The sequence below is a fragment of the Cydia amplana genome, chromosome 8, assembly GCF_948474715.1.
Source record: "Cydia amplana chromosome 8, ilCydAmpl1.1, whole genome shotgun sequence".
Taxonomy (NCBI): domain Eukaryota; kingdom Metazoa; phylum Arthropoda; class Insecta; order Lepidoptera; family Tortricidae; genus Cydia; species Cydia amplana.
This window is the reverse complement of record NC_086076.1, coordinates 18342642-18366830: the sequence shown is the minus strand read 5'-3', so window position 1 is coordinate 18366830 and position 24189 is coordinate 18342642. Positions and strand designations below refer to the sequence as shown.

At 36.7% G+C, this 24189-nt stretch overlaps 1 protein-coding gene across 1 annotated transcript in view; it reads left to right on the top strand.

The window, feature by feature from the left end:
• Positions 1-18324, top strand: part of LOC134650504 (QRFP-like peptide receptor) — a 131466-nt gene extending 113142 nt beyond the window's left edge. The window contains exons 6-8 of the mRNA XM_063505461.1: positions 15130-15298; positions 15803-15924; positions 18145-18324. Coding sequence (XP_063361531.1) covers positions 15130-15298; positions 15803-15924; positions 18145-18324 — 471 coding nt within the window. The remainder of the gene's footprint in view (positions 1-15129; positions 15299-15802; positions 15925-18144) is intronic.
• Positions 18325-24189: the final 5865 nt, after the last annotated feature.

Genomic DNA, 24189 nt, shown 5'->3' with positions numbered 1-24189 from the left:
ATTAGGATTTTGAAATAGACATCTATTAGATATCTTTTAGACATCACCAAGATACGATAACGATATGTTTAAGATCTAACCTGTCAAATTTGACATTTCCGCGATTCTGGAGATAATCTTGCTTGAACGATTTCCACAAGATATGACTTAGAGATCCAATTCACATCTAATAAATATCTAACACTATCTAACGTAAAAGTGACATTGATTGCCCGAATCGCAAAAGAGAACTAGTTGAAATCTAAACTATAACGTATCTAGAATGAATCTAGTACGTGGCGTATCTTGTGAATATCTTGAAGTTCGAATACGGCAGTTGATATTCGAACCGATGATTGGGAGAAGCGCGCCGAGATGAGACCCGAATGGCGTCACGACATTAAAGTCGGAAGAACATCGAAGCATGACGACGACTGGCTTGAGAACCTAAAGCAGAAAAGTCTTAGTCGTGCTCTACCACCTCCAGCGGACTCGCGTTTTGTGTGCGATCGATGTGGCAAGAAATGCCGCGCGGCCATAGGACTCTATCTATAGGCATCGACGGCGTTGCGGGACCCCGTAAACCCACAAGCGTCGCAACAAACATCTACAACAGATGCTGTGCTGTGGCTAATGATGAATGGTAAAAAATAAACGATACTGTTATATTTAATACTTATAATTGAGTGGAAACAAAAACAAATCAAAATCGGACTAGTATTAATACTATGGTGCAACATACTATACAAATTTAACTAAAAATCTTAAGCCTTAAGTTTGAATTTGTCGTAGTCGGGTAAAGAAGTACTGTCGCGTTTCCTAGATTTTTTTTATCAAAACGACAACAATGTGGCAATACTTGCATCAGGGGACCTAGCCAAGATGAAAATCGTTAAAACGGAAATCGTTTTAGCATCTGCCATCCCCTAAATTTTTTTTTTCACTTTAGTCGAATTGTTTATCAATAAAATAATAAATCAATTAAAATGCCCTCAAGACTAAATTCACATAAAACTCTCAACAAAATTCAGGCAACTTTGATTTTAACGATGTTTCCGTAAAAGTTATAAGAATGAACTTTCACCATACCATTAATTATTCCACTTTCAGCCCCACCTAGGGAGTAATCAACCACACCTAAATAATGTTATTTTTTGTGAAGGTATAAATTACAGGGTTTTGTTTTGGTTTCGTGTAATTGAATTAGTGATGTTGTTTATTCGGCTACGTCAGCTATCTTCGAGCGCACGAGCGCCGAGCCTTTAGACGCATAATGCCAAAAACGCAAAACGCCATTCATACGTGAAACGCCAAAGACGTGTATTGCCAAATTCTGTTAATGCCAAACACGTGGAATGCCAAAGCTGTATAAAAACCAAATACGCATAATGCCAAAAACTTTAAAAAACCAAATACGCATAATGCCAAAAGCTACTGACTGCTAATAAAGCTGAAATTATTTGATATCATCCAAAACCTTCCATACATAATTGTAATGTGTTATATAATTAGCTATAGTTGGTCAAACAAAATTGTCAGTAAATATAAGAACAAAAAAAAACTATACTCATCCTTTTCTTTTGGGTGCTAGTACTAGTCTAAGTCAAAGATAGTATGATTCTCTCTGTCTGTTTGAAATGAGACAGTCCTTTGACAAACTATAGTTACCTACCTAAGGCGAATACAGGACTTTGTACTTTTGTTATTCTATTATTTTCACATTATCAGGGTATTTCATCACACCTTCCTCGATTAAAAAATAAATAACGAATGTTTTTTCATATAGGTACCTACCGCAAAATGCAAGCCCATTGCCCATACTGCCCTAATTACTACATATAGTTCCTGATCCTGTTAACATATAATTATATGTAAGCGTTTTTGTCTTTCTGCGTTTTTGCATTATGCGTTTTTTGGCATTCTGCGCTTATGTCATAAAGCGTATTTGGCGTTATGCGTATTTTTTTTAAATTACGCGAAACGACAAAATGGCGTTTTGCGTTTTTGGCATTATGCGTATAAAGGGCGCCGAGCAAACTAGGAGTCGAAGTTGTTGCCGTGGCCGATATCGGCCGGAAGGATCATCATCATCAACTTAAATTTGCTATTATTAATACTAAAAAAACTATGGGGTTTAGCCTATAGGACAATATTATAAAGAGTTTTCATCGTTGAATTAATAACCTAGCTTATAGCGGTATTCATAAAGTCACAGCCAGCTAACTCTGCATGGCATTTGCAAAGTGGGGAAATGTCATCATGAATGACAAATATCTATGAAAAACATCACTTTTATAATGACACTCCCTCGCCCTCACTACATATATTCTATTGAAGTCGGTGCAAAGTTACCTTAGACGGACTTTTCTAATTAAGTTTTGTGAAAAGGCGGTTATATTGCTCTACGGATATGATGAAGTAACTAACGATTCCTTTTGTGGTTGTCTAGTCCAATTTTTACTTTTAAGTATATTTCGAAAAATGACATATAACCTCTATAACATGAAAAAAAACGTAAATTTTGTATCATCTTCGACTTATAAAATACGGGAGGTACCAGTTTTAATATTTATTTAATTAATCGTGTTAAAAGAATAAGAAAGGTTTAGTTATTAGGGTTCCGTACCCAAAGGGTAAATTAGTAATAGGGTCCCGTCTTAAGACTCCGCTGTTCGTCCGTCCGTCCGTCTGTCACCAGGCTGTATCTCACGAACCGTGATAGCTAGACAGTTGAGATTTTCACAGATGATGTATTTCTGTTGCCGCTATAACAACAAATACTAAAAACAGAATAAAATAAAGATTTAAGTGGGGCTCCCATACAAGAAACGTGATTTTTGACCGAAGTTAAGCAACGTCGGGCGGGGTCAGTACTTAGATGGGTGACCGTTTTTTTGCTTGTTTTGCTCTATTTTTTGTTGATGGTGCGGAACCCTCCGTGCGCGAGTCCGACTCGCACTTGGCCGGTTTTTTTATTAACAATAAGGCTCTTTAACTGGAAAAAAATAAAACAATTAGCTTGTATTTTAGGCGTTAGTAATATTACCTCTTTATTACGAATTTTTAATGTGTTATAACTCTGTAACTCGAAACCTTTTTAAGGCGAACAAAAAACTTAAACTTTAGATTCAAGCTATCGAGGTTCTACTGCATTAGTAGGTAATCATTGTTTTTGAATTGATTGCTAATAAATGAACATTGAATTTTATTAATTAAAATTTGGTTCAGATATAACAGAGTTCAATTAAGCGGCATGCTTGCTATGCTAGGTAATTAGAAATTACATTAATTAAATTTTAACGATCTTTTGGTTTAAGTATATTATAAGCGGGTGAGTGATTAAAACTGTTAAATATAATACAGTTAGGACTAAAGCCCTCCTTAATTAAGTACAAACTTTAATGCAAAATGCAAACATTAATATAGGTACCTAACTTGTGTGAAACGGGTCAAAAGAACCGTTAGCGCACTAAATGGAGAAAAGTAAAATTTTCCTAAGATAAAATATGTTTTTAGGGTTCCGTAGCCAAATGGCAAAAAACGGAACCCTTATAGATTCGTCATGTCTGTCTGTCCGTCTGTCTGTCCGTCTGTCTGTCCGTCTGTCTGTCCGTCCGTATGTCACAGCCACTTTTCTCCGAAACTATAAGAACTATACTGTTGAAACTTGGTAAGTAGATGTATTCTGTGAACCGCATTAAGATATTCACACAAAAATAGAAAAAAAAACAATTAATTTTTGGGGTTCCCCATACTTCGAACTGAAACTCAAAATTTTTTTTTTCATCAAACCCATACGTGTGGGGTATCTATGGATAGGTCTTCAAAAATGATATTGAGGTTCCTAATATCATTTTTTTCTAAACTGAATAGTTTGCGCGAGAGACACTTCCAAAGTGGTAAAATGTGTGCCCCCCCCCCCTAACTTCTAAAATAAGAGAATGATAAAACTAAAAAAAATATATGATGTACATTACCATGTAAACTTCCACCGAAAATTGGTTTGAACAAGATCTAGCAAGTAGTTTTTTTTTTTTTATTAAAAAAAAGTGAAATAAGTAACAATTCATGCTTTACATGTAGGTAGGGAAGGTAGATAAAACAACAATATTTTTTATTATATTTTCAGAGTAATTCAGAGTACCTACGAGTAAAAACCCGCGCGAATGCCATATCTTTTGTTCTTTGATTTCCTGGCTTTACGCCTTCTCATATGATAGGACGTCAAAAATGTTTGGCGACGTACTACTCTCCTATCTCAGCTACGCAGCTTTTTGCGGTTCAAGACCGTCCGCTGAGACCCATTCACCTCGCCTATGAGTGCTCGTACTACACTTTGCCATTTCACCATGTGGCAACAAAATGTTCAATCTGCGATTCTTGACTGGAACAAGTTGAATCTTGTTTAAAACGGGTTAGAGTTGATTTTACTTGTAACACTGTTTTGAGTTACATTCTGTTTTTAGTAAGGTTGGGATTTATGCCGCGCTTTCACCGACGCTTGTTACACGAGAAATAATGTTTGTTAATTCAAATTTGTTATTAAGTATAATCAGTTGCTACGTGGCAGCTAAGTACGAAAGTCAAAGCTAACATTTTTTGCTCAACATAAATGCTTTTTCAGTCCGAAGTCTAATTAATTTACCTAAGGGTTTTACAATATTCCCGTATATTTTACAACTTTATCATTCTCAGAAAGTATTTTCTCACATTTCCTATGTAAAGTATTAATATAATATTCTAAGCGTTGGTAGCCTAGGGGTAAGGGTGTGCGACTTTCAAACCGGAGGTCAATGTTTCAAACCCTGGCAACTGATGAGTTTTCAGTTTTTACCAGTCGTTTTTCGGGGAAGAAAAGTCGCGAGGAAACCTGACTAATCCCAATAACTAGGCAGATAGATTACTCAGATGACAATCAGATTTTGTAAAAACTGAAGATGATGATGTTATAATATAATATATAAATGAGTTCAGTTAATCAGCTTTTGGCAAACGCTTTTCTCTCTGCACCAATTGTCTTATCTCTATTTGGGCCTATGGTTGACTGGTAGAGAAAACCATTTGGCATTAAGTCCGCCATTTGTACATTGTTGTATATATTTTGTGCAATAAAATTTAAATAAATAAGTACTCAACATTTAAATAATGTTTGATTCAAATTTTTAATCAATCATATCAAAATGAATAATAATTTGTAAGTATTTAATAAAAATATGCAAAAACAGATTCTTAGATAATGTTATCTGGATTGATTAAATCACTTCTAAAGACGATGAACTATTCAAATACAAAAAAGCAATTATGTTCAATTCGCAGTAAATTTTTCGTTTAACTTGAAATAGGTTTCGTAATAGGTTCCGCGGGTCAATGATTTATTGGGTCAGTAGTGAAGGTTGACTAGGGTTGAGTAGGGGTCTATTAGGGGTCTATTAGGGGTATAACATCAACTTAGATAACCGTCTAATAAGTGCAAAACAGCTGGCCTAGCCAAGGTGACATCGCTAACGCTACGACAACGAAACGCTTTGCGTCTCTTTACTTATCACTGAGGTTTTGTGAGGGGATAGATAATAGTTGTTTAAATTAGGTCTATAAATGTATAATAGGTACTATAACTTAAATATAACTGACTTTTAAGGCGCATTAGTTGTACACTGTAATATCATGTAAACGTGTTTTCAATAAATAAATAAATAAATAAATCACTCTTCTATATTAGTTCGACAGTGACAGTTGCGTTTCAATCACTACGGAGCGTAAGCGATTGGCATGTTGGCTACGCGGCCTGGAGGCTGATTCTGATATAACTAAACTTGTAATGGTTTTCAATTCATTTTGATACGACCTTGAGTCTTGTCAAGCACGCATCTCACGCGCACCAATAGCATCTGCGAGCTGATTGAAAAACACCCCGTGTGTAAAAAAACGTGTCAACCACACTCATACCACAACGCTGATTATGTAAATGGGTTATCGCGGTATAATACAACTCGCAAAACTTGTGCCTCTGACACCTGCCAGCCCGCCTGGGGGGTGATTTTTGAATTTCGAGCGCTCGATTTCATCACTCGAAAATCGATGGAAAACGGCGAAATACATATTTTTGAAATGCGAGTGATATAAATTGGGAATCTAGTGGTATTGACCACTCGTTTTCAATTATATTAGTAGAATTTTAATGCCTAGTAGTGTAGATACTATTGAAAGAAATACACAAAATCGAGCGATCGAAACTCAAAAATCGGTCCCCTGATCGTGTATTCCTATAGGTACCTACTTCTTACGGCAGAATATCAGTGCCTTGCTCGAAGGAGTGAAGCGTATAGCTGAGTCCCTTTTGCTGTTGCTGCAATGCACACAGTGTAGGTACTTAACCACTGCAAATCTTTCCATTATTCCTGTCGATGTTAATTTACAAGACTTTGTACTTTGTTTTAATCAATTGTGTATTTTGTTAATTGTGTAACGTTGTGTCCGCCTATATATTTCTATATTGTGTGTATTTGCAGCAATCAAACAAATGCTTTATGTATCTATACTATAGTCTGTCAAGCCGGATATGTCAGTAGCAATGTAAATCAAAAGTATGGTATCCCTAGGAAACGAACAAAAAGCAGCAATGTACATCGAACATCAATGAAATGTAAACAAAACATGAAACAAAACAGTTCCACAGATAAGATATAAATGACACGCGATTTTCGAATAATTTAAACGTAGTGTTGCTAACCCGCGATTTTTCAAATCTGCCGCCTTTTTCTACTGACAAGATTTGCTTGAACGAATATATATCTATAGCTATCTTACGCTCAGAAAAACCAAAATAACTTTCAACATTTAATTCTAAGAAGAGATGCCTCATGAAGTGTACTTCGGCTTTTATCATTAACCAATGCTCAGAAAAAATATTGATATTCGGGTTAGGCAAGCTTCGGTAGCTCAGTTGGGTTGGTTAACTGGTCGGACGTTCCAAAAGCTCGCGAGTTCGAATCTTGCCCGAAGCGGTGTATTTTCCATATTTTCCTTTAATTTAAAAATTTGTAATATCGCTTGCAGACCCGCCACTGCTTTCTACTATTCCCTTCTGTTCATTTAGCAGCGTGCGTGCAACAAAGTTAAGTTTCCCTGGAGGCCAGTTTGAACATTACGTGCGCCTCGCTCGCGCCAATACATAAATGACATTATTTTGATATCAAAACGTTAGTTCGAATTGGTCTAGGCTTTGGTAAGTTGTAGTTACGGTAGATACCTGGCCATAAGGGCTTGTAGGATTGCTTCCGATGCTTATAAAGAACTATGCGTGTTCGAAAAACACATGTAAATTTCATTCGATAGCGTGATGAAAGTTCGCGTTTGCGTTATGTCTATTTTTGTATGGGATTTTGAATAGCGCGCCAAGCGGGACGTTTTGGAAACTCAAAATCCCATATAAAATGACAACGCAAACTCGTACTCCACGTCACGCTATCGAATTAAATTTACTCTAGAGCCCGTACCATGACTCACTGACAGTGTCAAAACTGACATTTACGCTATCGAGAACGTAATTTACTTTCTATACATCTCGTTCACACTAATATACGAGTACGAGCGAGATGTATATAAAGTAAATTACGTTCTCGATGGCGTTTATGTCAGTGCCAAACTGATGGTAGCCGTACAGGTGCTGGTTTCATTGATCGTTCGCCTAGTTTGCATTAAGTAAAAGATTGTGATACACGGCACGTGAAATTCAACTATTTTCATCGAGGTAGGCTCCGAAAACTTTGGATAAAGTAGTGCGGAAAAAGGAAATGTATGCCATTTCAGATATGTAATTGCAATTTTGCTGCTGTATAAATTATTATTCGTTATACAATTTTTTTTAACAAAAGGTAAACACTAAATTTTAATGAAAGTTTGAAACCTCGTAGATCTCATTAAAAATAAATTATATGAGGCATTATCAATGAAAAGGGACCTTATTGTCGATGGCGCTTACGCCGTACAGCGTCGCGCGGCATTGTATTTATATCGGAGCATCGTTAATAATGACGTAAGCGCCATCGACAATAAGGTCCCTTCTCATAGATAACGTCACATATGTACTTATAAGCTATGCTAATTTTAATCAAGTAATTTCATGTTGCAAATAAAACTTTTTCTACTCCAGCACTTAAATGTGTCAATTAAATGACTGACAGTGATATCTAAAGCAATGTCATTTGAATGCTTTGTCTATAGGCTCATAAGATGACTGCTAGCAGTCATCTTATGAGTATAATACAACTGCTTTATTTTTTTTAAAGATACAAGTTCCGATCATCTTGATTGAAAGAGGTATGTTTTCATTTACAATAATAACTCTTTTTTTTAAATAATAACTCTTTTTTTTTTTTAAATAATAACTCAATTTTTTTTAAATAATAACTCTTTTTTTTTTTTTTTTTGCTGCAGCTGTCATAGAAAAAGTAATGTATGCAACAGCTCATAATTGGTTCTTAAAATTCAAGGGTCGAAGTTACAAAACGAGACGTAGTCGAGTTATTATATCACTGTTGCATAAACTACTATTTGGCACGTGGATTTTAAACTGTGAAATATAATTGATGCTGACTTGATTGGAAAATTAACATATTATAGTTTAGTTTTAGCATATAAGTTGGTTATTAATTATGATTATCTATCCTGTCTTTGAACGTTGAATTAAAACGTTCCTGTAGGTATTAGGTATGTAAAACTTAAGCCTTCAAAGCGATAGGGAAATACAATCGAATTGACAAAAAGCGGCCAAGTGCGAGTCGGACTCGCCCATGAAGGGTTCCGTATTTAGGCGATTTATGACGTATTAAAAAAAACTACTTACTAGATCTCGTTCAAACCAATTTTCGGTGGAAGTTTACATGATAATGTACATCATATATTTTTTTTAGTTTTATCATTCTCTTATTTTAGAAGTTACAGGGGGGGGGGGCACATTTTACCACTTTAGAAGTGTCTCTCGCGCAAACTATTTAGTTTAGAAAAAAATGATATTAAAAACCTCAATATTATTTTTGAAGACCTATCCATAGATACCCCACACGTATGGGTTTGATGAAAAAAATTTTTTTGAGATTCAGTTCTAACTATGGGGAACCCCAAAAATTTATTGTTTTTTTTTCTATTTTTGTGTGAACATCTTAATGCGGTTCACAGAATACATCTACTTACCAAGTTTCAACAGTATAGTTCTTATAGTTTCGGAAAAAAGTGGCTGTGACATACGGACGGACAGACAGACGGACAGACGGACGGACAGACAGACAGACATGACGAATCTATAAGGGTTCCGTTTTTTGCCATTTGGCTACGGAACCCTAAAAACAGTAAAAGTGGTAATTAAAGTGAAGTGTGAATGTTTTGTAAGAACAAGAAATTAACCTGAAATTGTTATTTATTGCCGTTACTTTGTGTTCCAATCAGCGATTCAATTAAATTGGATACAATTCATCTAATTGATATTGATTCTTATGATACAAACGATAAACGTTATTGATCAGAACAATATTTATTCTCACGGCTGCTAAAGATATTGGTAGAATACGAATGGAAAAGTTAAAGGTATATCCATACTTTTGGTCTGGCAAAAGTATAGATAGAGCCTTTATTCCTCCAACTCTTATTAGTATTAAGGGGCCCACTGATTAACAGTCCGCTGGACGGTCAACTTTTTGTTCTAACTGACAGTTAGAACAAAAAGTTGACAGTTCCGAACAACTGACAGGCCGATATCGTCCGGCGGCCTGGTACTTAGTCAGTAGGCCCCTTCAGTATTTTCTTTATCATTGGGGTCCTTTACATCTCCAAATTAAATATATTATTAACTAAATAGATTCTACATCTTGATGAGTAATAAACGACACCATGATGAGTAATGTACAGAATGCCATTTTTAATCAAAAGCTATAGGTAGCTATAGTTAGCGCCTGAATGTTAAGTACGTATATTACACACGTTCCCCTGAACGTAGCATGATGAATGGGCCCCTGCCCATTTCTCAAACGGTATCAGACTAATATTATTAGTCCACGAACTGTAAAATCGTACGGGTTACCATGGCAACACACTAATAATATTAGACTAATACCGTTCGAGAAATGGGTCCTAGAATATACCTTAGATCCGGCATGCAATCGGGGCGTCAGTTCGATTGGCATTTCATTGCTCAAAGCTAGCTGCAGCTGCAGGATGAGTGGCAGCCTTCAGAGAAGCAATCCGCAGAGTGAATCAGTAAATAAGAACTATTAGGAATCTATATATCTTCTAAAGAAATCCCTATATTCAGCAAAACGGCGCGATGCGGGAAATGAATTAGAGATTCACTAGATATGAAATAGTAAAGATATGTGACGTTCCACGGCAAAAGGTACCTTATGGCGGCTGGCGCTTATGCTTTAACGCCGCTCCAATATTCAGCCGGGGTAATGGTACCTTTTGCCGTGGAACGTCACATATCTTTACTATTTCATATCTAGTGAATCTCTAAATCATTTCCCGAATCGCGCCGACGGCCGAAAGAATATTGTATTTCAAATTAAACTGATATTGAACTATTACATTACACCTAATGTAAATAGTTATTTATTTTTAAATTGTTTGATTTCATTGTCTTTAGGGTTCCGTACCCAAAGGGTAAAAACGGGACCCTATTACTAAGACGCCGCTGTCCGTCCGTCCGTCCGTCCGTCCGTCTGTCCGTCTGTCACCAGGCTGTATCTCACGAACCGTGATAGCTAGACAGTTGAAATTTTCACAGATGATGTATTTCTGTTGCCGCTATAACAACAAATACTAAAAACAGAATAAAATAAAGATTTAAGTGGGGCTCCCATACAACAAACGTGATTTTTGACCGAAGTTAAGCAACGTCGGGCGGGGTCAGTACTTGGATGGGTGACCGTTTTTTTGCTTGTTTTGCTCCATTTTTTGTTGATGGTGCAGATCTCTCTGTGCGCGAGTCCGACTCGCACTTGGCCGGTTTTTATTTTTTTCATCGGCCAGTCTTTACACAACTCACTTCGTCTCGTCTCGTTTTGTATAGTTCGTTTTTTTTAGCATTAGAAAGAACTTGAAAGAAGGTAAGCGATTTTGACATGTCTTTTAATTGAAAAAGACTTTTTTAAAATCAATAACTATTACTTATGAAAGCAGAAGACTATAAAAGATCGTATTAGATTCATAATTGTTACATATTTACCGTAACTTATTTTTAAAATGTGGTTTTCAATTAAAAGACACATCAAGATTGTTTACCTTATTTCTAATGCTAAAAAAAACGAAGTATAGCTTGGGCCCATAAAATTTAAGAAACCCTTATTATGTACCTGTTGCAGAAAATACTAGTATAAAAGACTACAGAACCATGATTCCATACCAATAAATAAAGAAGAAAATTAGGCTATATTTAGTATCTAATCAAATTTTATTTCAATTACGCAATTAGCTCGAAAATATAGTCGAAATGGGTTTAATTTCGGCGTAAATGCGTAGGTTAAGTGGATTTTGCTATGCCAGACATTACTTACCTACGTTTACTTACCTAATTATTTTAAAGTAGGTACTTCATTATAATTAAATTTGAGGTGAACGTGGATGCTTCAGATAAAGTATTTCCTTGCAAAAAAATTTATAAAACTGAGAGTAATATTTTAAACTCGTAGTGTATAAAAAGGTTAAAATTCAAAGCGGACTTCAAAGTTTCTCATGTAGACTTTGCCTGTGCAGCTTCACCAAAACCAGCCTAGTGCAAATCGAACTCGCGCCCCGAGAGTTCCGTGCCGGCATAAACTTTTTTACAAGGTTTTATTTTGCCCCAAGTCCGATTCCTAGTCGTCCGATTATGTGTATTATGCGTCTTTTTGGGTGAAAATAAAGGCTGGCTAAGGCACAGAATAAGTAATAGTATGCTAAGGTAGATCATATGTAATTATTATACTATTTTTTTATGCGCGAGATGCTATGAGACTAAAACAATGTATTTTTCTTTATATCATATTTTAAATTAAACGCCCATTGGTAACAAACGATGATAATTTTTTGCTCTATTTCTTTGATTTAATACAATAAATCCTACTTACTCGTAAATCCTCAAATTGATTGTAAAAAGTAATTCTAATGTCTGTTTTGTCAAAAGCTTTAGCTTAGCCATAAAGTGCCTAACAAGAGAATTAAAACAACGTTCCTTTCCTAAGTTCATTATAAATTATGTAGGCTTCAACTTCAAGGAAAGTTAGACGGCGAAAATTTCACAAGTGACATAATATTTAAGTCAGGGTGACATCTTGGTTATGAGAACGTACATTTTGCGAAATTAAAACTGAATACTACCTATTATATATCTCTGTACTTTATTCTTGATTTAAAGAAAACTTTTGTGTTATTCTGGTTGCTAGTTTTATACTAGATTATAATAGAATTTCACTTTAAAAATAACACATGAATTTTAAGAACTAGGGCCGTAGGGCCTAATAAAGGTACCAGAGCTACCTACCGAGCTGGCCACTTTTTGAAATTAGTAACCTAGGTGATACCTAGGGGTTTTTGTAATTAGTAGGTATAGTATTCACATAGGGTATAATAAAAAAAACGAAGTATATCATTTTATTAAAAATATTATGAAAATTCATAATAAAAATATGAATAAGACGCGAGTTGGCACAGTGGCTGTCAACAGCCACTTGGTAGAAAGCGGCGCGCACCTCTCAACACCCCTGAGCCACTCACACCGCCCACACCGGTGTTGTCCGTGAGCTATCTTAGATGTCGCTTATTGTTGGGGGCCGATCTTGTGGGGGCGAGTCAGCGTCTCTGCCGGAGATAAAATTGGATTTTGTTTTATTAGGCAAGCGTCCGGTTTTTTATCCCATAGCCCAGTATTTCGTTCATCGCTTTCACCCAATAGCCTTATTTATTTTACATTCCATCAACTTCCAATAGTATTTACACCCTGGCGGGTACTGCCTCTGCGTGCGGGCAAAGGCAGTATCTGCTCAGTCTACCCCTTACATTTCATTAAAGTGTCAAAAGGGCATCTACGTATTGGCTTCGGCTCAGCGCACGCCTCCCAAAGGTCCGGAACACCATTGTTCCGTGATGGGAAAGACATAATTAAAATGAACACTAAACAAAAAAAAAACATAAAAAACAAAGCGATTTTCTAAGGCATTTTAAATAAGTACACAGGGGTGCAAAATAAAAGAGTCTGTGCCTGAGCGTTTCGTCAAAGTGTGTTTTTCGAATCGCAGGAGGGCCCTATAGAGATTTCAATTATAAGAGAAACCAAGGGTTTCGAAAAACCATCGCTTTATGTTAAAATAATTGTACTTTTTTGTTATGCTGTAGCCTGTTATGAATTCGTGCGAATTTTTGACCGTGCAGTGTTAAAAATTGCCGTATATCCTATCTTTATCGCACGAAATCGCCCTAATAGGCGCGCCGAACTTCGTTTGGCGTTGTTTATCCAGAAAACTAGCTGTCTCCCAGGAGACATTCAAACCGCGACGCGGTGTTATTTATCTTAGCCCTAAAAGTTAGTTACGACGCACACGGGGATAACGAGGCAATTCCGATAGACAGGATAATTGATTTAATTGGAAGATTTCCTATTTAATTAGTCCGAGATTACCTACCAGTGGCGATGCCTCCATGTAACTCGATACCCGCCGGCTTACCAATTTGCTACATTGAAGAAATTTAGTTCCGGCATGCCCAAAAGTCATGTTAATGTTGCTCGGCCACTCGAACCAACGTACAAAAGTCGAAACCCAAGTCAATGGACCTCGAAAAGGCGACGAATTAACTTTTTACAAAGTGTTTACGTAACTTTGTATACAATTAAGCTTTGCGACTTCTAGTTCGTTAAAAGTAGTTAGGAGTTTTTCATTTACTTGAATAATTAAACGAAGAAAAACACTCAGGGATAACTGAAAATAAGGAAGCGATAGGTGTTTATTTGAGAAAACACGACTGTATTTTGGAAATACAGCTGTATTTAAATATCGGTACTGCTTTGTAATTTTCCAAATAAATTTGTATGTAACTGTTAAATAATTATGGCATTTTTGTGTAAGAACAAGTCATTTAAATTTGGGTTTGTGTCGGCTAAGAAAAAAATACCTTAGCAAAGTCTGGTTCCGTCCTATTCGCTAGGTGCACGACTGGTGCTGCCCTCATTTTGGCGGACTTTCTACGTTAAATCTTATGGAGTAAAATTAGTTCAAGCGGCTGCCGCTAGTACTAATGGCGGACATTCCATAAGATTACCTGTGTTTGTGACGATCAGCGCCACTTCCCCCTCCACCGACTTCGCACCTTGCCAATTCTTGACGAACTTGCAGCTGAATATGCATCCAACTCGGAAATTAATTATGCAAGTGGTCCAGACAGTGACTTCTCGAAATAGAATGCATAATTTTATTCAAGTCGCTGGGCCATGTTAGCCGCTGCTGCGAAATTTCTAAATACCTTGCACTGATATTAACTTTAAAGCTGCGACGGTAGAAACAAACTCTTTTAATAATAATTTATTTTATCTAATAGAGCGCTGGCAGAGAAATTTTATTTGGGTAGGGACATTAGTTTGATTTACGAATATATTTAAAACCTATACCTATACTTGGTCAAGCAAATCTTTTCAGTAGAAAAAGGCGGCAAATTTGAAAAATCGTGACTAGCAACACTAGTGTAATTTACTTATATCTTATCTGTGGAACTGTTTTGTTTACATCGTTGTTCGATGTACATTGCTGCTTTTTGTTCGTTTCTTAGGGATACCATACTTTAGTTTGCTTTACATTGCTAATACTGGCATATCCTGCTTGACAGACTATATTAGCAAGTTTGGTCGTTTTACGGTTTTGTATATTAATAATAGTCAACTAGGAACTGTGTGACTCTGGATCTGTCCGTCCATCCACGGCTTAGCTCACTGACCGTAATCGATTACGCCGATAAAGTGGTAAAAAATAGGGGTATACGTGAAGTGGGGATGATTTTTTTCGCATTAACTCTATTGTGTCCTATGATAGGACAGTGGATAGGACTCCTATCCACTGTCAATATACTTTTAAAACGAAAAGGGGTATCCATTTTTACTTATTTCATTATTAAAAATTTTTTTTTAATTTCCAGCGGCTCCGACTCGTGCGCGAGCGCAAGCGCGTCGCCTGGATCCTGCTGCTGCTTGCCATCCTTTTCGCACTCTGCTGGCTGCCATACAACATCCTGCAACTCCTGATTGACGTGAATGCTGTGCAGGTGGACTCTGGAGCGCTGCTGATGCCGTACACTCTACTACTAGGTGAGTCTGAGCTGTGCTGGCTATTTTGCTCACCATTCTACTGTCTTACAGCATCCCCAACTAAGTACTTGCAGCTACAACATTTTTTAACTACTCTGTAAAACGCTGATACAAGTTGACTCTGGTGCGCTGCTCATGCCGTACACACTACTGCTGGTTGAGTAGATAAAAGATAAAAGATAAAAAGATAGTTTATTCAAGTAGGCATAATTACAATGCGCTTATGAAATTAACGTCAAATAAAGCTAACCGGCTCCAACCCTACACCTCTGCCCCGAGAAGATTTAAATCCCCCCTCAATTGGAGGAGGGTATCCCAGTATGGGACCGGCAACAAACTCGGCGGGACACGGTAGTTCTTTGGACTATTTTGTTAGAGGCTGGAACATAAATATTAAAATCGGGCATACGTCGAGTACCCATTGCAGACTCTGCTTTGGTTGAGGATTGACTAAATTACGTGGGTGTAACTCATTTAATAATTCTAATTTGTGGTGTTCCACAGGGCACGCGAACTCTGCCATCAACCCGATAGTGTACTGCCTGATGACGCGCAACTTCCGGCGGTCACTGCGCAAGCTGCTGTGCCACGACCCGGGTAACATACACTCTAGTACTCATTTCCATGTAAGTTAACATCGCGGCTTTTTTGTTTTACCCTGCCTGACTTGTCGGTACAGTATAGATAGGTATATAGTACCTACAGTCACCAGTATCATCATACGGGATAGTTAAGCTATTTAGGGTCCTAGCTAAATGGGTTGTGCCATACTTACGCTATGGTATGTCCAATTTAGCTAGAACCCAAAATGGCGTAACAATCACGGATAGTATGTTGTGATTGGCGAGAGCGGGCGCACCTTCGCATATGTCACAATCAACCATAGAGATATCATCTCGCTATAACGTCTGTAGGTATAATAGAACCTTTACGGGCCGTAATGACGCGCCGATTCTTTACTGCCAAGTCAGGAATGGGCCTTACACTTACACTAGTGTTGGTAAAGGTTCGAGTTAAAGTCCTCACTTTTAAGACTCGACTCGGTTTTAGAAAGTCTAAGACTTTTTGGAATAGGTATTCATTCAATATCCGAATTTAACTAACATTTTAAAAGTAAAATTTCCTTACTTTTACTTACGTGTATTTAGTCTATAATATTATCAAGCATTCAGACCGTTCGTTGTCCATTGCCACCTAAAACCATATCTGTAACTTTCAATATCGACGTATTTATTAAGATATAAAGAACTCGAATTCTAACTCAATGGACTCACCGCAAATTAAAATCGAAATTTCTTTATTTGCTTCTCTATCGCTCGAATAGGTAATACTGAGCCCAGATTTTCATTGTTTTATAAGTAGGTATTTTAGTTCTTAAAATATTTATTTTACGACTCGAGCCCTTACCAACTCTAACTCACACATCCACTGAGACTTATCTTATTTATCACAGAAAATCTTCCACCTGATTCCATTGGGCAATTTGGCGTATGAAATCCCTCAAGTGATTAAATCGAACGCTATGCGCAATCCCTCTTATCCGCAGAGGTGATTACGGTGACCAAAATTACCTAAGCATAATATAAATGGAATAAAATCTAACCCCCATAGGCTCTTAGGGAATAACAGGAAAATATTTATGAAACGAAACATAGTTACACTGACATAAATTCAATTGACATCGACAACGAAATATAATATGGGGCATTATCTATGAAAAGGGACCTTATTGTCGATGGCGCTTATGCCTCACAGCGTCGTGCGGTATTGTATTTATATCGGAGCATCGTTAATAATGGCGTAAACGCCTTCGACAATAAGGTCCCTTTTCATGGATAACGTCACATATGTGAAATAATGTTATTTGGTGTTTTAGATTTCACTTTTGATGTACAAGCGGCATTCGAAATTTTGGAAATTGATATGTTTGTTTAATTTATCGTCACCATACCTACATTGGTATAATGCTTACGGGCAGCTCTCGATAAAATGGCTGCAAATATAACCTTAAAAGTTTTTGTTTCGTGAAAATGAGACGTTTAAGAGATAATCTCCTATAAAGATTACGCCAATCTATATATGTTACACTGGCTAATCTTTCTCCTTTTGCACTCGTTTTATTTTTGTTGTACGGCGAAAAATAAAAGAAATGTAACACCACCAAACGGATCATTATCTCAAATGTGACGTTATCTATGAAAAGGGACCTTATTGTCGACGGCGCTTACGCCATTATTAAAGATGCTCCGATATAAATATAATGCCGCGCGACGCTGTGCGGCGTAAGTGCCACCGACAATAAGGTCCCTTTTCATATATAATGCCCCAAATGATCTCGGTGGGTGGCGCGAACACAAACATGATTTTCTCTCCAATAACAGTAGGTATTTCGTGGGTATTTCTATTTATTCCTTAGGACTGTAACAACTAGCACTCCACCTCTAATACAAAATTGACAAAAATTCGCTTAATGATCAACTATTTATTATACTTGATGTTCGTGCTCACAACACAAACAGTGTTTTACAGAAATTTTTGTTACTTTATGTTTAACTTCTAAAAAGTATCGTTGCTTTTTCTAGTTATTAATTAGTGACTTGCCTGCGTAGTCTGTGTTTGGTTCCACATATACATATAAGCCGACGCAGCTCTTTCCTGCCGGCCTAGCCAATGTGACAATCGCTATCGCTACGACAACGAAACGCTTTGTGTCTCTCTATCACTCTTTCACATTAGTGCGACAGTGACAGTTGCGTTTCGATCGCTATTGAGCGTGATTAGCATGTTAGCTATGCGGCCTGTAAACCCAGCTTATCCAGCTTCTAATCACCCGGATATAATTCCAGATGCAGGGCTTAAGACAAAAATCCAACACGTCTAGCGCTCGCACTCGCACTACTGTCACGTTCCGCAGCAGCAACCATCAGAGGCCGTGTGCCCCGAGCATCCAGTACGGGAAGGTTGCCCGCACCACCTCGCTGAAAGACAACGGGTGGAGAGGCGAGAAAACACCACAGTTCCTATAAAAAGGCGTAGGAAAACGTACGTCACGTTTGACGTTGATGATTAGGCGTTTAACCTTTTGATCGCCACAGACGGCAATTGACGTCAACGCAAAATCGTGATAACGACGCCAAAGACGGCATTTGCCGTCGATCGTTCTTTGATGAAAATCTACTGAAAACACACCACTTTTAGGTTGGCATTATTTATTCTCATAACTAAATTTTACCCCCGTGGCGTCAGTGGCACGGCAAATGGATGCGCCGTTTGGCGTTCAAAAGGTTAAAGTGCGATTCCTTGCTTGACTAGACTTATGTCCACCGGAATATGGACCACGAACACGAATTAGGGTACACCGAGCGTGGTCTCCACAACTTTGACACCCATCATCCGCTATCTTCAGTTACCCGTGAACAAGATGCATTTAACTGCGTCGAAATATCGGGAGCTCAAAATCAATACGAAAGGTAATCACGGTCCATATCCCGGTCAATATAAGTCTAGTGAAACTAACCGTGAATCATTCAAAACTGTCCTTGCTTGACTGTAAAATAGATCATGATGTCCTGTAAGTCCTGGGAATAGCAACATGTAGCAAAAAGGGTGGAATCTCATTTGGTGTCATGTGACAGGGTAGTGAACTTGTGCGACTTAGAATAAGAAATATCTACAAGACAAAAAAAATTAAGGGCGTCCGCTAGCTAGCAAGCGCAAATAAAACATTGACATATATCGAAAGACGCCTTACCGGCACTAAGAATGGTGCTAGTTCAGTGGCGTCACTCACGAATTCGAGTCAATCGAGCCAGCCGCGACAGTCCCGATCACTCGCTTCGTACAATCGCGCCAGCTAGCGGACGCCCTAAGCGGTTAGAAAGATGCATTAGTTTTTAGTGCTATTAGGTCTATCGTCAACTGAGCTGGTTGGTGAGAATTTATGGTCAAAGCAAAGGTTCTGGTTGAAGACTTGGCTGTATGAAGCGGATTTGTATTATGTTAAATAAGTGAAAATGTAATATACGTATAATATATGAACTAGTTATATTTCCAAAACTCAGCTACTAGAAAATAAGTGTGCAACTTCTTGACCAACCGCTTGAGATAAACGTCAATCTATTCAGGTAAGAGTATACTTATAAGTGTTAGTTAATATTTTAGTCAAGAATAATAAGTTCATTTCTCAAAGTTAATTTTGCACAAATATATTGTTTATCAATCATTTGTGTTGTAGTCATATTGCTTAAGACATTCTGTAAATAATTGTGAAATTACAGCTAAATTAAGTACCTACAAATAATTTTTTACATTTTCACAATCTTCAACAAACCCAACCAAGTGTTCGTTCTACCGTTTGGGACCAATGGAGCTTGAAATCGATGTTTTTTTTTTATGAAACTTTGGACATATTTATTTAGGATCGGACCTAGCCTGTACTTTGTAAGGCGTAACCTCTCCCTCCGACCTTTTTTGACAGGCACGCAACGTATTATGATTTACATTTCTATCCGAGTATTGCTGCAATATGCATAATGTTGTCGCTAGAACAGCATCCGATGGCCTGGGTTTATAACATAGATGTACCTGTATAGGTTTTACAACCGATTCATGCTCAAAATAAGACCTAAACTCAAATTACATACTAAAAATTCATTACATTAATTGCAATAGGGGAAACTGGGGAGGGTTGATCACCCCTTTTGTTTTTAGCATACATTTTCTTAACTATTTGTAGTATTGAAAAACTTTATAGACCATACGATTCAGAATTTATCTCTTCATTAATAGTTTGAATTAGAACAGATTTGTGCAATAAATTAGACCATTATTTAATGAAAACCCATACTGTTGACTTTTACCATGTGTCCCCTATGTAAGGGAGACTTGTTTACCCCTGGTCGGGAGCCTTGATCCTAGGGGGATCAAGTGACCCTGGTTCTTGGGACACATGGTAAACAGATTTTTACCATGTCTCCCCGTACCAGATTCGCATTGATTATATAACTCGGATCGCTATTAGCAATGCATCTATAATTTGTAAAATACACAGCAAACATATATATATTGCATCTTCCATGCTTTGAAGTTGTATTTCCGGTAATCAGATGTCTAAGCCGAAGGGATCAAGTCTTCCAGATTTGGGGACACTTGGTAAAAAGATTTTAAGCGGCAATGTCATATTTCGAGGGTAGTATCTACATTAATTTATTCACTTTATCTACAGAAAATTAATATATGAAGATATCAAACACAAATGAATCCATAATCTTATACTTTTAAAAAACAATGTAATCGTATTATCCATAAAACAACATAAAATAGGGAATCAATTTTTGAACCAAAAAAAAGTTAAAATAAAACAAAAATCTAAGTTATTCACATAAAATTTCTTGTAACAAGCTAAATTTTTTAAAGTTATTATGAAGGTATTTTTAGCGTCAGATACCTACAGCAATTTTAAATTTCTTACCCATCTCTGGTCGTTATTGTTTACTATATTAAATAAGTTTAGAAATTTACTGCTCACGTTTCGAGGACGGTGTTTGAGCTGCATAATCCTAAAATCCTTTCTATGGACCGTCGGTTCTATAGTACATAAGGTCGGAAAGCCATTGAAATAGCATTTCATCCATAAAAACAAATATCGCCGGTTGAAAACCAAATATCGTTATAAGTGTTGTTTGTCGACCGAGTAACATCCCCTGTGTGCAAAACGTTTAACTTGATAAACAAGACCAAGTGCGGGTAGTTCGTAAAATGTTGATGTCAACTTTAGTTGTCTTTTCAAAGGCCACGGGGATAATTCCGTTTTCGGAGTTCGGAGTCGGTTGTATAATTAAAAACTGAATTATACGCCATTAAATACCGTTTTAATAAACAATAATGAGTCAAAAACCTTGAAAGTTTAAATCAGTGTTTCTCTGGTCGTAATTTTGCGGCATGATTTACTAAAGAAAAGAAAATATTTATGATAGCTCTATGAATCATTTTGTAAGTAAATTTATTACAATGTATACTTGATCGCTTTGGGGGTGACATGATCCCGGAAACATATCTCCCCTGAAGAAAAAGACAAAGTCTCCCCATACATAGTAAGATTATAAAACGTGCCGTACTCGAAACGTGTGTTCGCGTATATCAATGTAATCCAAGTTAATCATCACTTCAATAAATAACAAATAAAATAAGCACACTCACTAACATCATTTCCATCTCATATTATAAAATAAATCCAGTTAAAGCTTACCGAAAATTGAATATAGTACGCAGAAAATCATTCACCATCCGCCATTTTTGAACCACTGACTTTTCCGATACAGTGCCATGACAGAACGTGAAGTTAGGAACGAATGAATGAGTGTTAACAGTGCAAAAAAATGTATCTCGTTTGGTTTGATTAAAAATGAAGTTTACCAAGTGTCCCCTAGGGATCGACCCTCCCCACCCTCACCTACATACAATTTTACAGTTGAATTCATCATACGGTCCGAACGAGCTTCGTATAAATAGTGTGTTTTCAAAATTGTTTGCACAACGATTTATTAAATAAGTACCGTCAACCGAGGTGGATGTACGGATAGCAGGAAATAGGGACAAAACTTAAAAAAAAAAGTGATTTACCTGTCCATTTCTTAAATAATACACAAATTTATTGAAAAACATAATAACGCTTAATAAAATAAAAACTTATAAATAAAAAATTTGTCCTAGGTCGTGGTCGCTCGGTAGGGTACCCAGAAGGCTGGCCACATTGCTCCATTGCCATTTTAGTCGCAAAATTGTATAATTGAAAATAATAGTAGATTTTGTATGTTACTATTTCTGTGGGTAGGTTCTTTATTCTTTATAAGGTTTTAAGGTTTTAAGAAATTGTCAGGTAAATCACATTTAAGATTCGTGCCTATTCACTCCAGCCATTCGGTACTTATTTGTTAAGCTGTTTACTCTTAGAGTCTGTGCGGAAAGAGAAATGTATGGGCTCCCTTACCATTCACGACTCTTTCCGCATAGACTCTAGAGTTTTTCATTCATCATTCTCTTGCCCTTGTCCCATTTACTTGGGGTCGGCGCAGCATGTCTTCCTCTTCCATACCTCTCTGTCACCCGTCATCTCATCATTCACTTGCGTTCGTTTCATATCATCTCTCACACAGTCCATCCACCTTTTCCTCGGTTTTCCTCTCCTTGTACTTCCCTCCACATCATCTAGAGTTTTTCATTATAAAATATAAATTTTTCAATATGATATTTCTGAATGTAAGTACATAATTTGACGACCGGTCTGGCCTAGTGGGTAGTGACCCTGCCTGTGAAGCCGATGGTCACGGGTTCGAACCCCGGTAAGGGCATTTATTTGTGTGATGAACACAAATATTTGTTCCTGAGTCATGGGTGTTTTCTATGTATATAAGTATGTATTTATCTATATAAGTATGTATATCGTCGCCATAGTGCAAGCTTTGCTTAGTTTGGGCCTAGGTTGATCTATGTAAGATGTCCTATAATATTTATTTATTTATTTTATAATGTTTTATTACATTCTGCACATACTTATGTACTAGGTACATTAAAAAAAAAACAATCCGCTTGTATGATAACCTATCGTAATCGCCTTCTAGTTAGTGTGTAAATAAATTAGGTGTACAATACGACATCGAAAAGCATTTTTTTGTAAATAAATTACCATAACTTTTTTTTCTTAACTATTGGTACTTAATATTATGTTGTGGATACATTTTATCGATTCTCAGGTACCTATATAAAAATACTGAAACTTAACCTAATATATATTTCTTACTGTATAGAATTCGATTAAATCTAGAAAGTAAGCCAATTATAAATTTTAAGTTATTTGTAAAAAAACGAATGTTTAAATATAATAAAACGAGTTTCTAAGAAATATACGTAATAGTGATTAAAGCATATAGAAAACTAAACTTAAGAAGGCGCACTGCATCTAGTCAATCATGTTTTAATTAATGTATTTTATTAATCATTAAGTTGTATCAAATCAAAACATAAAACGCTCTGATAACGTTCGAAAAAATTTAAAGAGAATTAAACTGCAAATCTACAAAACTACATACATTGTTTTGCTTTGATGGGTTATGTATATTTCTCTATTCACCTTTGATATTATAAGGTTCTCATTTATATTATGTAACCCAAGGCAATAAAAAAGACGGTAAGCTATTGAAGTAATGATACAAACAAGTAGTGGTGCAACATAATAATGAACCATTACATTACAATGCCCTAAGCCGTATTGTACAAAATAAGGAAAAATAAAAAAATATCTGTGGTTAATTCAAATTATTTTATTTCACTATGACATTCACAACTTATCTAAAGTGTCATTCTATGGAACTTACTAACTATGTAAACAAATTTCACTAGTAAATTGACATTCAGAGACAATTTCAGTAAGGTGGTTTGTTTACATAGCAAGTTCCATAAAATGACACTTTAGCAGAAACATTAACACTAAGTAAAAAGTTTCTAAAGACACATAACTAATTCGTAATTTTATTTTACAGTGTTTGTAGATTTACACGAAATAGAGTTGTAAGAATTAGGTTTTTCTATTCAGTAGTCTTGTATTCTCCTTTCGCAGCGGTAAGTAATAGAGTTATAAAAGAGAACCATGTATTATACTTCCACGAACTCAGCACACGATTCCTTTATGAGTTGTTAAGACTCTATTTATAACTCTCTATCATCTGCCCATAGCCATCGCCAATTCTAGCAGTAAGTCATCATCTCCTCCACCGTACACGGCTTATCGCAGCACTCCGTGACAATTCCGACTGACTTCTTGCCTCTGACACCATTCAATCTCTGAGCTGTGGAATCTGCCAGCCAAGGTGAAATGTGCTGTGATCCGTAGTCAT